The 12,832-nt window shown below is 41.3% G+C and overlaps 2 protein-coding genes across 3 annotated transcripts; both read left to right on the top strand.

Moving 5' to 3' along the window:
- The first annotated feature begins 265 nt into the window (after positions 1-265).
- On the top strand, positions 266-2,794 carry LOC115010044 (kelch-like protein 6). Its single transcript, XM_029434422.1, has 8 exons — positions 266-535; positions 629-817; positions 943-1,127; positions 1,218-1,572; positions 1,668-1,813; positions 1,965-2,119; positions 2,261-2,418; positions 2,499-2,794. The coding sequence occupies exons 1-8, from the start codon at positions 284-286 to the stop codon at positions 2,679-2,681; spliced, it is 1,623 nt and encodes a 540-aa protein (XP_029290282.1). The 5' UTR covers positions 266-283; the 3' UTR covers positions 2,682-2,794.
- A 1,313-nt stretch (positions 2,795-4,107) lies between these two features.
- cpt1b (carnitine palmitoyltransferase 1B (muscle)) lies at positions 4,108-12,601 on the top strand. Of its 2 annotated transcripts, none has more exons than XM_029433197.1 (19): positions 4,108-4,251; positions 5,341-5,497; positions 5,660-5,799; positions 5,985-6,156; positions 6,373-6,474; positions 6,939-7,076; positions 7,163-7,240; positions 7,718-7,825; positions 8,868-8,952; positions 9,299-9,494; positions 9,640-9,825; positions 9,908-10,013; positions 10,099-10,215; positions 10,307-10,471; positions 10,587-10,721; positions 11,182-11,334; positions 11,460-11,573; positions 11,696-11,788; positions 11,913-12,601. In XM_029433197.1, the coding sequence occupies exons 2-19, from the start codon at positions 5,357-5,359 to the stop codon at positions 12,045-12,047; spliced, it is 2,364 nt and encodes a 787-aa protein (XP_029289057.1). In that variant the 5' UTR covers positions 4,108-4,251; positions 5,341-5,356; the 3' UTR covers positions 12,048-12,601. The 2 variants fall into 2 exon arrangements, with proteins under 2 accessions (XP_029289057.1, XP_029289058.1); XM_029433198.1 differs by having other exon boundaries at positions 4,109-4,251; positions 5,344-5,497.
- The last annotated feature ends 231 nt before the right edge of the window (positions 12,602-12,832 follow it).

Here is a 12,832-nt window from a genome sequence, read left to right as displayed (position 1 = left end):
TGTGTTGTCAAAAAGTATGTGACAGTGAGCGCTGCAGCAGGGAAAATGATACGAGTCGGCGGAACATGCACTAAGCTGATTATTCTGTCCTCCATTTTTTCATTGCAGTGGCTGCTTGTAATTCTTCTTGTAGAGTTAGAGTGCCATTCTGATTGTGTGCTTGAAGCAGTGGTTGTCTGAGAGGCATAGCATCTTTAGACAACTAGTTTTAACAAAAAAACATTGGTAATGGTAGAAAACGGTCTTATAATGGAATACACTTAGATCTGGCGCAGTCAGTGAGATGAATCCTCTCAGGCAATGTTTGATGATATTAGTAGAGTTAATAAGTCTATGGCTGAAATGTGTTCTTACAAGGCTATGGGGAGCTTTTCCAGCAGCCAAACGTCAGATAGCATCCCTAGGTATCACAGATAAAGGGTCATGCAAATCAGACTCTGAGGAATGGAAAACCAATGAGACACTTCGCACATATCACCCTGGAGATGGAGATGAACCCATGATTACGGTCCAAACCAGCACATGTGCATTCCATGTAAGTAAAAAAGCTAAACAATTCTCTCAATCATACAGGTAGATCAAAAACTGGAGGCTGCAACAATTGTGGTTGAATAATACATTCTTTAAGGTGGACCTTGGGAGACTCTCAGAGTGCAGTGAATACTTCCGAGCCTTGTCCCGGTCCAGAATGAGAGAGACCTCCGAGAGCCTCATCCACCTGGACCATGTGTCCTCCTCAGTCTTCCACAATCTCCTTGAGTTCTCCTTCCATAATAAGTTTAAAGTTCCTCAGGAGGAGTTGGGCACACACATCCAGGTAGGCAGACTTCATATCTCCATGTCTATTTATCCCTGTAGCTATCGGACATCTCATGCTTTCCCTCAGTGCTGTGATTCACCCCAAAACCAACCTACCATCTTTCTCCCCTTCTGACTCTGGAGGTCAGCAGCTATCTCCTGGCTGAGGCCTTCCTCTCAAAGTGCCTGTCGGTGCTCGCCGATAAACTCAGTCCAGGTAACTGTTTGTCCTACCTAAGTCTGGCTCAGGAGATCTGCTGTGTGGAGATGAAGATGACAGTGTTCGCCTACCTAAGTAGAAACCTGCTTGAGCTGCCCCACCTCATCAAGTATGCAACACTTAACATGAAAGATTTGGACTGTAATCAGGATTTGACTACATGTTTCTTTCGTGTCCCTAAAACTGATTAATTCCTCAGGTGTCTGAACGATGCAGAGAAGGACGAAGTTGTCCACCTGAGGAGGACACAAGGAGACCGACGTCTCTGCAGCCTTAGGAAAGAGAACCTGACTTCTTGGAACGACCCAGAAACAGAATGTGCCCGACATATCTTCACCATGAAAGGGTCAGAGGACAGCGGAGATTGGTATCCAGTCACAGAGCTTCCTTTTAGGGCTGATAAGTGGTGTATTACTACAGTGGTCCTGTATAACTACCTGTACGTAATAGGAGGCTATCGGCAGCGTGTGAAGAGAGGCTGGGAGTTCAAGATGGCTTCCTTAAGGTATAATCCCTTTACTCATACGTGGGTCGCCACAGCTCCTCTGCTTAAGGTGAGAACGGTTTTACCTAAAACAAAACTTGCCTGACCTTCCGCAGTCATTTATTTTACGCTAATGAAAACTGTCACCCTATGCTGTATCCACAGCACAGAAGGCACTTCAGTGCAGTGGCCTGTGAAGGCTGTATTTACACTGTGGGAGGCTGGTACTTGGACTTACTGGTGACCCCAGACTCCAACGCAGCTCTTTACACAGCTGTAGAACGCTATGATCCATGGGACGACACATGGAGGTTTGTGTCATCTTTATCAGTCTAGTTCAGCTGGTAGGTTTTTGGAGAACACTAAAAAAAAACGTTTTCTATTTGATATGTTTCTCCTTCAGAAAAGTAGCCTTCCATTATTTGTTGGTGTATTAGTGACTGAATATAATCTCTGCCTCAGGTTTGTGTCCTCACTGCCGCTTACTGACTTCCAGTTCACCATGTCCTTGTCCCATGACGTGCCCCTTGCCACTAGCCTCAGAGACTGTCTTTATGTGTTGGGGAGCATCCAGAGGACTGGAGAGAAACTGCTGCTGCAGTACAACACAAGGCAAGGTAAGGCAGAACAGCATAGCCCTGTTTGCAAGAGGAATATGTTTTTCACAGCCTAGAAAGCCTGTACAGCCAAGATCATTTTCTAACATGCTAATCTGGATGTATACATTTTTTTGATTTTGTATTCTCTCTGTCTATAAGACTCCTGGTGTGAACTGCTTCCCACCCTTACCAGAGCAGATGTAGACCTACCTACTCTTTATTTCCTGGGTGCCACTGACAGGCTGCTTGTAATTGGTGGGAACAACTCAGAAAATGTGGTGACATCATTCTGCGTAGAGTCACGGAGATGGGGACAGGTACGAAAGAGACTTAGGCTGTGTTTCATGTTCATGCCTAAAACTTTGAAGTAAAAATAAAAATCTGTTTTATCTTTTAGGTGCGCCGGGCTGAGAAGGTGGCATTTGCAGGACAGGGGACAGTTATAGGTGACCAGGTCCTCATGCCAAGTGTAGAGCACAACACTGTTGCAAGGATTGATCTCCAAACTCTCTCCCTCAGCGTTCTTTCTCCTCTACCCATCTCCACCCGCTATGAAGCTGTCTTTCATCTTCACTTTTAATGTTATGGTCAGCTTTTTTGCTTTTCTGCACATACTTTGTGATTGTTTTGTGGCTTAATGTAAGAGTGTTTAAGTCCCTCTCAAACATTAGCGCCTTGAGATTGCTTTTAGCTTTGAAAGGCACTTTATAAATACAATTTATTATTATTATTATTATTATTATTATTATTATTATTATTATTATTATTATTATTATTATTATTATTATTATTATTATTATTATTATTATTATAAGGAGATAACCTCCCTAGATGGATTATCATTATCTCCTGGGTATAGAATCTCAGTCCTTTAGAATAAAGTTGTAAAGGCAGTTTACTATTGCTTATACTTAAAGCACTGAGAAACAGAATTGAAGAATATTGACTTAGGAGTCGACCGTCACGCCGGCGTAATCAGATCACGTGACCTGTTCAAGCCGAAGCTGCATTAAAACAACAGTCCGGCCAACATTGCCGGCTGCATCTGTCAAAAGTACTGGCTTGAAACTCTATGCCAGTCTTTGTGTCCTGCAAGTAGACCCAGTAAAAACGGAGATACGATGATATAAAGTTGATACAAAACTTTTATTGGCATCCCGCTTATTCTGCACCCCATGCCGACCCCACAACAGAGCAACACAAAGTAAAGTCACAGAAGGAAACTGCAGCTCTCATGTTGCTGACTGCATAGAGCATGTAGACACACTCACATGAACACTGGTTATATAGGTGAGGTTGACATGCTAAACATTTCTTAATGGGGTTTTAGTAAGGCAGAATCATGGACGCTGGTACTTATTGGACTCTTTTTAAGAAAATGGACTTGGTGCAGTATGTGTATCTGTATACTCTGTACATATATAAAGTCTCAGCTGTTCTCCCTTGTATGTGACATTCAAAATCTTTTTTGGTTATTAAAGGTTTTTTATCAATAAGGATCTACATAGGGTGTCTTATTTTTTGTTTGCTGTTCACATTAAAAACATTTCCTCTTTTCTTACATAAATAATTATTGTGGTTCATACTCTGTGGTTTGCAAAAATGTCACACAATTACAATACAACACATTTGTTTTCCATCTTTTCTTGATAAAAACCATTAGGTCCTATTTTGCAACCCTCTAATGGAGGCAAAGTCACAGCGCTTGAATCTGCTGACAATATTCTGAGATTGTGATGCTGTTATTCTTATTACACTATTATATGTGTTATTATCACTGTTAAATACTCCTTGCACTCTCAGTCATTGAAAAGGAAACGTCACATTGCTCTCACTGCAGCAGATTCAGTTACATAGCAGAGAGCTCAAACCACATGAGGTTAGGCTCTGTCTATGTTTGGTGTCTTATTACAGAAAGAAGCATGTCACGGGTGAGGGAGAGAGGTGTTGGGGAGGGGGGGGGGGGGGCAGGGAGAGTTGGAAAGCACAGGAGACGACAGCTCTGATCTCACTACCTGAGGAAAGCTAAATCAAGGGCACTAGAGTCACACAGAGCACACAAGCCAGAGTACAGAGGAATTTCACTGCCTCACTGACGCAAACCAAAGTCACAGCTTTCCTCTGCCTTTCTCTGACTGTTGTTGACATAGGTAAAGTATGGATCTGTCTTTAATTTATAGTTCATATTCAGTTCTGCATGCAGTTAGTTGTCTTATCTGCAGAGGTTCTTCCGCTTGATACTTGTTGTGTAAACATGTTTTAATTATAGACGAGTATAACAGGTTATGTGAAAATGCTAAATGATTTAACTCTTTGAATGTTTGTGTATGTTAAGCCGTATAAAACAAGTGAAACTCCTGATGGGGAAGTTCAATGACACAGTCAAGTTCTGACCAATACATTTTCACATATATAGCAATACATGCTCAGTTGTTAAACAGTACAACTAAATGCTGACCTTCAAATTGTCTAATAGATTCTCACAGTGTTCTGGGGGTTTAACGTTCATCTGTTGGTTGTACTCTGTGTTTATATTTTCATGCCCATCTGAGGTGAGGCGCATGCTCAGCCGGTGTACTGCTATATTTGGCTATTGAACTTTGTCCCACTTGGTGACTGTTCAGTCATATGACATGGAAAAAGAAATCCTAGTCACCCTTGCCATGAAGTAGTTTATGAACTCCAAATATTTTTGTTAGAATTCAGCAAAGACATTGCGTGTAAAAGACAATGAATCAACCCAACTTTGCGATATATATATATATATATATATATATTTGTTTGTTTACCATGCTTAATGGTATTCCACATCAGTGGCCTTCCCTATCACGTTATGAGCAAACACTACAGACGTGCAACTTTCCTTCAAATAACGTCCCCACTGTGCGTCAGATCTGTGAAAGTCTTTGTGATTGAAATATCAAAGGATCCTAAAATGGGTGAATGGCTCAATTGAAATTTGGATCTTTGCAGCAGAATTTGTCCTATAGGGTATAGGTAGGAAATAAGAGCATGCTTTCTGATCTTAAATAATAGAACATATGAACATTGAGACCTTGGGAGGACTAGCTTCCAGAGCTCTGAAATATGCATTGATTATACACATTTTACAGTGAAATGTATGGAGAAGGTGAAAAGACCAACATTTCCACTGAACGTATTCAATATCATTATTATAGTCATTATTTCCAGTCAGAAACCGGATGACTTAAAAAGCTTCCTTTTGATCTCCATGTTAGTAGCTACTATTCAGAGATGGCTGAGGCGCATCAGGCGGTGGGTTTCCAGTTCACTGTGCGCCCGGATGGTGTGGACCTCAAACTCAGTCAAGAGGTCATTAAAAACATCTACCTGTCTGGAGTGACAGCATGGAAGAAGCGAGCCATTCAATTCAAGGTACAGTAGCCAACACTTCTGATCTAGCTTTGGTTATAAGTGTTACAAAATGTAGAGTCACTCAATAAGATTACAAACATGCTTTTAAGTGTAGCATTTCAGATCTGTAAAGGCATTTCCAACAGAACATAGAAGATGAAGATAAATCTTTTTTATTCACAGAATGGTGTGTTGGCTGGAGTCTATCCTGCCAGTCCGTCTAGTTGGCTGATAGTTGTGATTGCCATGATGAGTTCCTTGTACATCCGCATTGACGCCTCTCTAGGAATGATTGACGCAATCAAGGAAAATCTACCACACAGGTCAGAAATATCCTGCAGCCAGTATTATGTCCTGTTGTGGTTCTCAAGCATTCTACTGCATCTTTAGGTTTGCTTAGATGAGCTACACAGTAGGTCAGCTCCTTAAAAACAAAGTTATTCTTCATTTTCTGTTGGATTTCATACCCTATTCCTGACAAAGGTAGTGTTGTGCCTTTTCCGAGCAGAGACTATATATCAATGCAGACCCGAGCGGTGCTGAGTGCCATCCTGTTTGCCACTGGTCTGTGGCTGTTCCTCATCTACCTCTTAAGATATACTCTCAAAGCTCTACTCTCCTACCATGGATGGATTTTTGAATCCCATGGAAAAATGAGCACATCTACCAAAGTGTGGCTGGTACGTTTGACCTTCTGTCTTTCCCTCACTATGAATCTTTTAGCGTAGTATGTGTGCCATTAAATTGCCTGGCTATCAGTAAACCATCTATAAATCTTTGTGTCTCTCACTCAGTGCAAAGGGTATGGTTGATTGTTGTTATAATCTGTTATAAAGGGTAATCTGGTATACTAGTGTATGTGTATGATGATGTGTGTGTTTTGTGTTTGTTATCAGAGCCTGGTGAAGATGTTCTCTGGGCGCAGGCCGCTGCTCTATAGTTTCCAGGCCTCCTTACCCAGGCTCCCTGTGCCCAGTGTGGATGATACAATTCAGAGGGTGTGGAATTACACAGTTCGGACCTCACATGAGCACAAACACACATGTGGCTTCTTGAAATGAATGACATAGTAAACACATTAAATGCATGCACGTCATTAAGTGATATCTAAACCTCGACATGTCATGTTATCCCTTGATAATCTCACAACTAAAACCCAATTTCTGATTACCATTTCTAATTTTGCCCCTGACCTACATTTAAACCTATCTAGCACATTAACTAAACCTACGCATTAAGCCTTTCCAACCATTTGATTAATGCTGGTTAGACCATACACACATAGTTGGACTGTAGCGCCATCTACTGTCCTGTTTCCCTACCTACATCCTGTGAAAGACAGTCGTCAGTTGCAGATGTGGATGTTTTTCAGATTTGCTTTTTCTGTACGCTGCTCTATATCAGCTGTGTTTCTACACAACTCTCTGTTGTCCTGACAACACACACCATCTTTTCCCCACAGTACCTGGAGTCAGTCTGTCCTCTGCTGGACAGTGAACAGTACAATCAAATGGAGATGTTGGCCAATGACTTTAAAGATTCCAAAGCAGCCCAGCTACAGAGATACCTAATCCTAAAATCCTGGTGCGGGACAAATTATGTGAGTAGTGTTTATAAGTACTACAACATTGGAAAAGTAATTCAATTAAATCATAATGTTATACATTAATGTGTTGTCTTCTCTAGGTAAGTGACTGGTGGGAGGAATACATCTACCTCAGAGGCAGGAGTCCTATCATGGTGAACAGTAACTTCTATATAATGGTAAGAGAGACGGTCACTCGGTCAGCCTGGTGTACCAGTGGCATGTATTGGTAATGTTCTTTTTTAAATCATATTGTGGGAAGTAACATGTAATGTATCATAGCGTGCCAGAGGAGAAACATGAAGACAACATTTTTCATTGTTTATCTGTTTCCATTTAATGTTTTCAGTTTAGTAGTTGGCGGGTCCTAGTGACAACCCTAATAAATAAAAAACTAGTATTGAAATATGAAATAGTATTGGGTGCACAGTAATAGCAAGGATCAATAGAAACAACACACCAGCACTTTGTATCTATTGATGCTTTTTTAATCATATCCATACTGAAATGACCGAAAGTAACAGAACTGCCTTTAATTCTTCGACACCTGGCTAAATGCCAGTTAATAATTAGCAATTATATTCAGTATTATTATTATATAATATGGAATAAATGTCTCTTATTGTAATTTATATTTATGCTCTGATTTGTATTAGGACCTCTTGTACGTGACCCCAACACACCGACAGGCTGCACGGGCAGGGAATGTGGTTCATGCCATGCTGCAGTACAGACGCAAACTGGAACGTGGTGAACATGCACCGGTAATGCTCGCCATGACTTTACTACCACATCAATCTAACCTAATGACCAAATTAGATTGTAACCTACCCACCAGGGGCGTAGCTAGGTTTTTAAGTTTGGGTGGGCTTAGCCCAGAGGTGAGGTGGAGCTGTGTGCACCTGCATGGTAGTACAGTTACCATTAAAGGAACTCAGATGGCATGATGATGGAGAAGTAAGTCTGGGAGTTTTGCACTGAGCAAAGCCGCTACACACCCAAAGTGTTCTGTGCTGGTTGCGTCGTCAATATATTATTCATGTTAACCAGGTCCATGTTACCTGACTTTAGTCATGTCGACATGTCTTAGGAGTAGGGTGGACTTCACATCTTCTAGGGGGGTCCGGGGACATGGTCCCCCGGGCAGAATTGTTTTAACATTTTAAAGTGAATTGTTGCATCTGGTGCACTTTGAGAGTAAAATGAAGATGCTAGATCTAATAGAACTTTGTAGTCTTGGTAAGGGGAGGGGGCACAACTCTCAACACTAATATGAAAGATATATCAATCAATCAAAGTATAAAAAATACCATGACCAATGACAATTAAGTGAAATATTTTCATTTTGAAAACTTTATTCTTCAAAAAGGAGCTTGAATCCCAGTTTATTTCATTTGGATGTGAATTTATAATTGTACTTGCTAATCTCTGTGAGCCCATGGGGTTGGGGTGAAAAGATAGAATGTTTGCCCTTACTGGTGATGGTACCTGCAACTGTGAAAATAATAATAAAAAAGTATAAAAAAAGAAGCTGAGATAGGTAATAACTACAAAGCAACAGACATATTTTCTTCTTTAATTTATCATCATAAAAACATTTAATGATTGGAGAAAACACTGACACCAAATTCTAATAGGACACAGGCCCCCTTGCCCAAAAGAAAGTACATTTGTGTAAATCTGGTGCGCTTTAAGACAAAAAAATGCCTATCCAGCTCCTAAAATGGGCCTAGCTACGCCACTGCTACCCACTGTAAAACAATACATACTTCAGCCTTCTCTTTGATTATCTTTTTTTCTTCTCAGCTGAGGGCGTTGGGGACCGTTCCTATGTGTTCCTCTCAGATGGAAAGGATATTTAACACCACTCGTATCCCTGGGATAGAAACAGGTAAACAACTGCTCAGGTCTGTACAGTTTAAAGGTACAACTGGGTACAACTAGAACTGGGTTCAAACTTGATGTCATAGCACATATTTTTCATTAGCTGTTAAAAGTTGCTTTGACATCACTAACTGGAGTTTGAACAGAAGTGTAACTGGCCTGAAACTTTCAGAGCCTATCTAATGTACTCCCGTGCTGATTTACACTCAAACGACTGTAAGGGAGCATTCATCAATCTGTTGGTTCAAAGGGGTTATGTTGGTTCCTAACATTTTACATTTTTAGCTATCTGCAACTTTCCTCTCATTCTGTGTCCACACATGCTTCCTTTTCGTGGTGGCCCTTCCCTGCAGATATTGTGCAGCACCTAACTGACCGTAAGCACCTGGTTGTCTACCACAAGGGCCGTTTCTTCCAAGTGTGGCTGTACACTGGAGGGCGCCACCTCTTACCCAGTGAACTAGAGACACAGTTTCAAAGGATCCTCAATGATACATCACAACCCCAGCCAGGAGAACTCAAATTAGCCGCCCTGACTGCAGGAAACAGGTATAAAATCTCTCTCTCTCACACACACACACACACACACACACACACACACACACACACACACACACACACACACACACACACACACTCAGGACTCATATGTACATAAACACACAAAATGAAATTGTCTGACATCCCCCTCTAGAGTTCCATGGGCTCGAGCTCGGATTAAATATTTCAGCCAGGGGGGAAACAGAGCGTCTCTGGACCTCATTGAGTCAGCTGCCTTCTTCCTGACACTAGATGACGAGCCACAGGGTTACGACCCAGCAAAGACCAAATCGCTTGACAGTTACGCCAAGTCACTACTGCATGGCAAATGCTACGACAGGTAGGCAGAGAAGTCAAAAGAAGGTCTCTGCTATTGGCTTTTATCGGTTTGTTTTACAAAAAGACTCTTCCTTTTTTCCCAGGTGGTTTGACAAGTCTTTCACTTTGATCTCTTATCCAAATGGAAAACTGGGTGTAAATGCTGAACATTCTTGGGCGGATGCACCAATTGTTGGACATATGTGGGAGGTATAAAATGTGTGCTGATATTGTATTTCAAAGAAATGATTCGAAGTTTGCAGATATCTTCAGCCCGCATTTTCTGTCTGTGTAGTATGTCCTTGCAACAGACTGCTTCCATCTTGGCTACACAGAGGAGGGACACTGTAAAGGGGATGTAAACAAAGGCCTGCCTCATCCCACTCGACTACAGTGGCAGATTCCAAAGGAGGTACAATAGAGCCTCAAATCATTTAGTGCCATTGACCTACTTGATTTGCATTTTATGGCATTTGCTGTATTAACAGTCTCCCCTCTCTTAGTGCCAAGACGTCATAGACACTTCATACCTGTCAGCCAAGCAGATAGCTGATGACGTGGACTTCCATGGTTATCTGTTTACTGAGTTTGGAAAAGGACTGATCAAGAAGTGCAGGAGCAGCCCTGATGCCTTTATTCAGCTGGCCCTGCAGTTGGCACAGTTCAGGGTAGGGCTGCCATCAGCATCATGACAGTACTGACTTTATTGCTCACTGTTGTCTTTTAAAAGTTTGATTAGATCATCCACCATCGCTAAGTGACTTTAATCCATCTGCTATTCAGGACCAGGGAGTGCTCTGTCTGACATACGAGTCATCGATGACTCGTATGTTCAGAGACGGTCGGACGGAGACTGTACGCTCCTGCACTTCTGAGGCTGTTGCATTTGTCAGAGCCATGGAGGATGAAGGTGCAACAGTAAGCAGAACACCAAAACACACAGAACCGTTTAATCAGGAACAATCAGTGGGTTTAAACAATGGTTAATTGCTCACTATGCATTTGTAGTAGTGGATTCACAGGAATGTCCAGCAGGGTGTAAGATGTTAAAACCCTTTAATGCAGTAAAACAAAGCAACATAATTAGACTTTGGACATGTCTGGTGCCACATGTGTTATCAGGCTAACACATTTGCAATCAGGGACTTAGTGTGTATAGACACATTTTGAGAGGGCATGCTCTGAGAGGTCACTTTGTGCTGCTAAGGACTTGGTCACCTGGACCTGAGGCAATGTGTCTTTGCATGCCCTGGACTCTGAACTCACTGATGTTCTGGTAGGGTTAAATTGCCACTTGCATGAACAGAAATAAGGTAATTTTGATATTAATTAATATGTCCAGGTCTGATTAGTTTGTGCCGTTTATTTTTGTGATCAGAATGCCCAGAGACTTGCCCTGTTTCGGAAAGCAGCAGATACGCATCAAAACATGTATCGTCTGGCCATGACTGGTTCTGGTATCGATCGTCACCTCTTCTGTCTCTACATAGTGTCCAAATACCTTGGTATTGACTCGCCATTCCTTAAGAAGGTTAGAACTATTATCATCTATCATCTCTTTGTCGTTTTATTGGTTTCTGAATCACACTTTTTGTCCTCATATCACAATCTTAACCCTTTCTTATCTGCTCTAACATTCAATGTCTCTGCCTTTAGGTGCTTTCAGAGCCCTGGAAGTTGTCTACTAGCCAGACTCCACAGCAGCAGCTAAATTTAGTTGACATCAACAAGTTCCCTAAATATGTGGGAGCTGGTGGTGGATTTGGCCCGGTGAGTTATATTGTTTTATTTTAGAGATGTGCAGAAGTTACACAGTCTCACGTTTCACCCTGCCGTCCTGATCTGCCAGCGTTTTGTACAGTAATATAATAGTATCTCTTGTCTACCACCAGGTGGCTGATGATGGTTATGGTGTGTCTTATATAATAGTCGGGGAAAACCTCATCACATTCCACATCTCCAGCAAGTTCTCCAGCCCTGACACAGTAAGAGCACAAAATGGGAGCAAGATATATTATAGATCCAACTGTATACCCTTTATGCTATCTTTCCCAACCAAACACTCTGCGTCTCTCTCTCTCTCTCATTGCTTTTTTGTGTGACCTGCAGGACTCGTACCGGTTCGGTCAGCACATTGGTAAGGCAATGCTGGATATCCAAGCACTTTTCAAGTCTGGAAATGATAAGAAGACGGTGGAGCACGCAAAGCATGGACAGGTGGAAAATGGGAAAAAGCAGATATAACAAACACTGTGGAGTGGTATGCTGCTCACACACAAAAACAAAACATAGTTCTGGTGACGGGTTGCATTTATGATCTATTTGCTTTCCTGGGGCGTCACATAGGAGCAGGTCATTCCACTCAGTATGACTAAAGGAATAGTTGTTACTCTAATTTATTTATATTTTATATTGTACCTTCCAGACCTGTTGTTTTGGTGCTGAGGGCAAGACATTTTGTTTTTGCAATGACTGTTTCTCGCTCCTTTTTTGTCAGTTCATGCCATAGATTGTAAGATTGTATATTAAGCTAATGTATATATAATCTTTATATGTGGTCTATTGTTAGTGTATATGAAACTTGTAAATATATCTGCTTAAAGAACTGAGTGTTATGTTTAAAACTATCAATCCTTTGTTACATGACAGTATTTATGAATTGCTGTTGCATCTTTAAATTAAAAATATTAGATCATTATACATTTCGGTAACTGATAATTGTTTTCCATTCTTGACACATTTAAACAAACACGTATAAACCCAAAACATCAAAACAGACGCAGAAAAACAATCTATTATAAGAGAAGTTTATTTGAAGAGATGGGGTGGAAGTCATTTCTTGTTCCTGATATCCATATTAACATTTACAAGCCTTTCAGTTTCACCCAGGCTATTAGGATAAACAAAATCTGAGCTGGACTTTTGATTGAGCTGGAAGCTTCATAACAGTAATCAGACCGCTCGCAGCAACACTAAACAAGCAAAACTAAATGCACCAGATCTTGAACAAAGGCAACAGACAGATTAGA

Source organism: Cottoperca gobio, chromosome 6 (genome assembly GCF_900634415.1).
Source record: "Cottoperca gobio chromosome 6, fCotGob3.1, whole genome shotgun sequence".
NCBI lineage: Eukaryota > Metazoa > Chordata > Actinopteri > Perciformes > Bovichtidae > Cottoperca > Cottoperca gobio.
Note: the sequence above shows the minus strand (reverse complement) of the source record. Positions and strands in the feature narration are given on the sequence as shown.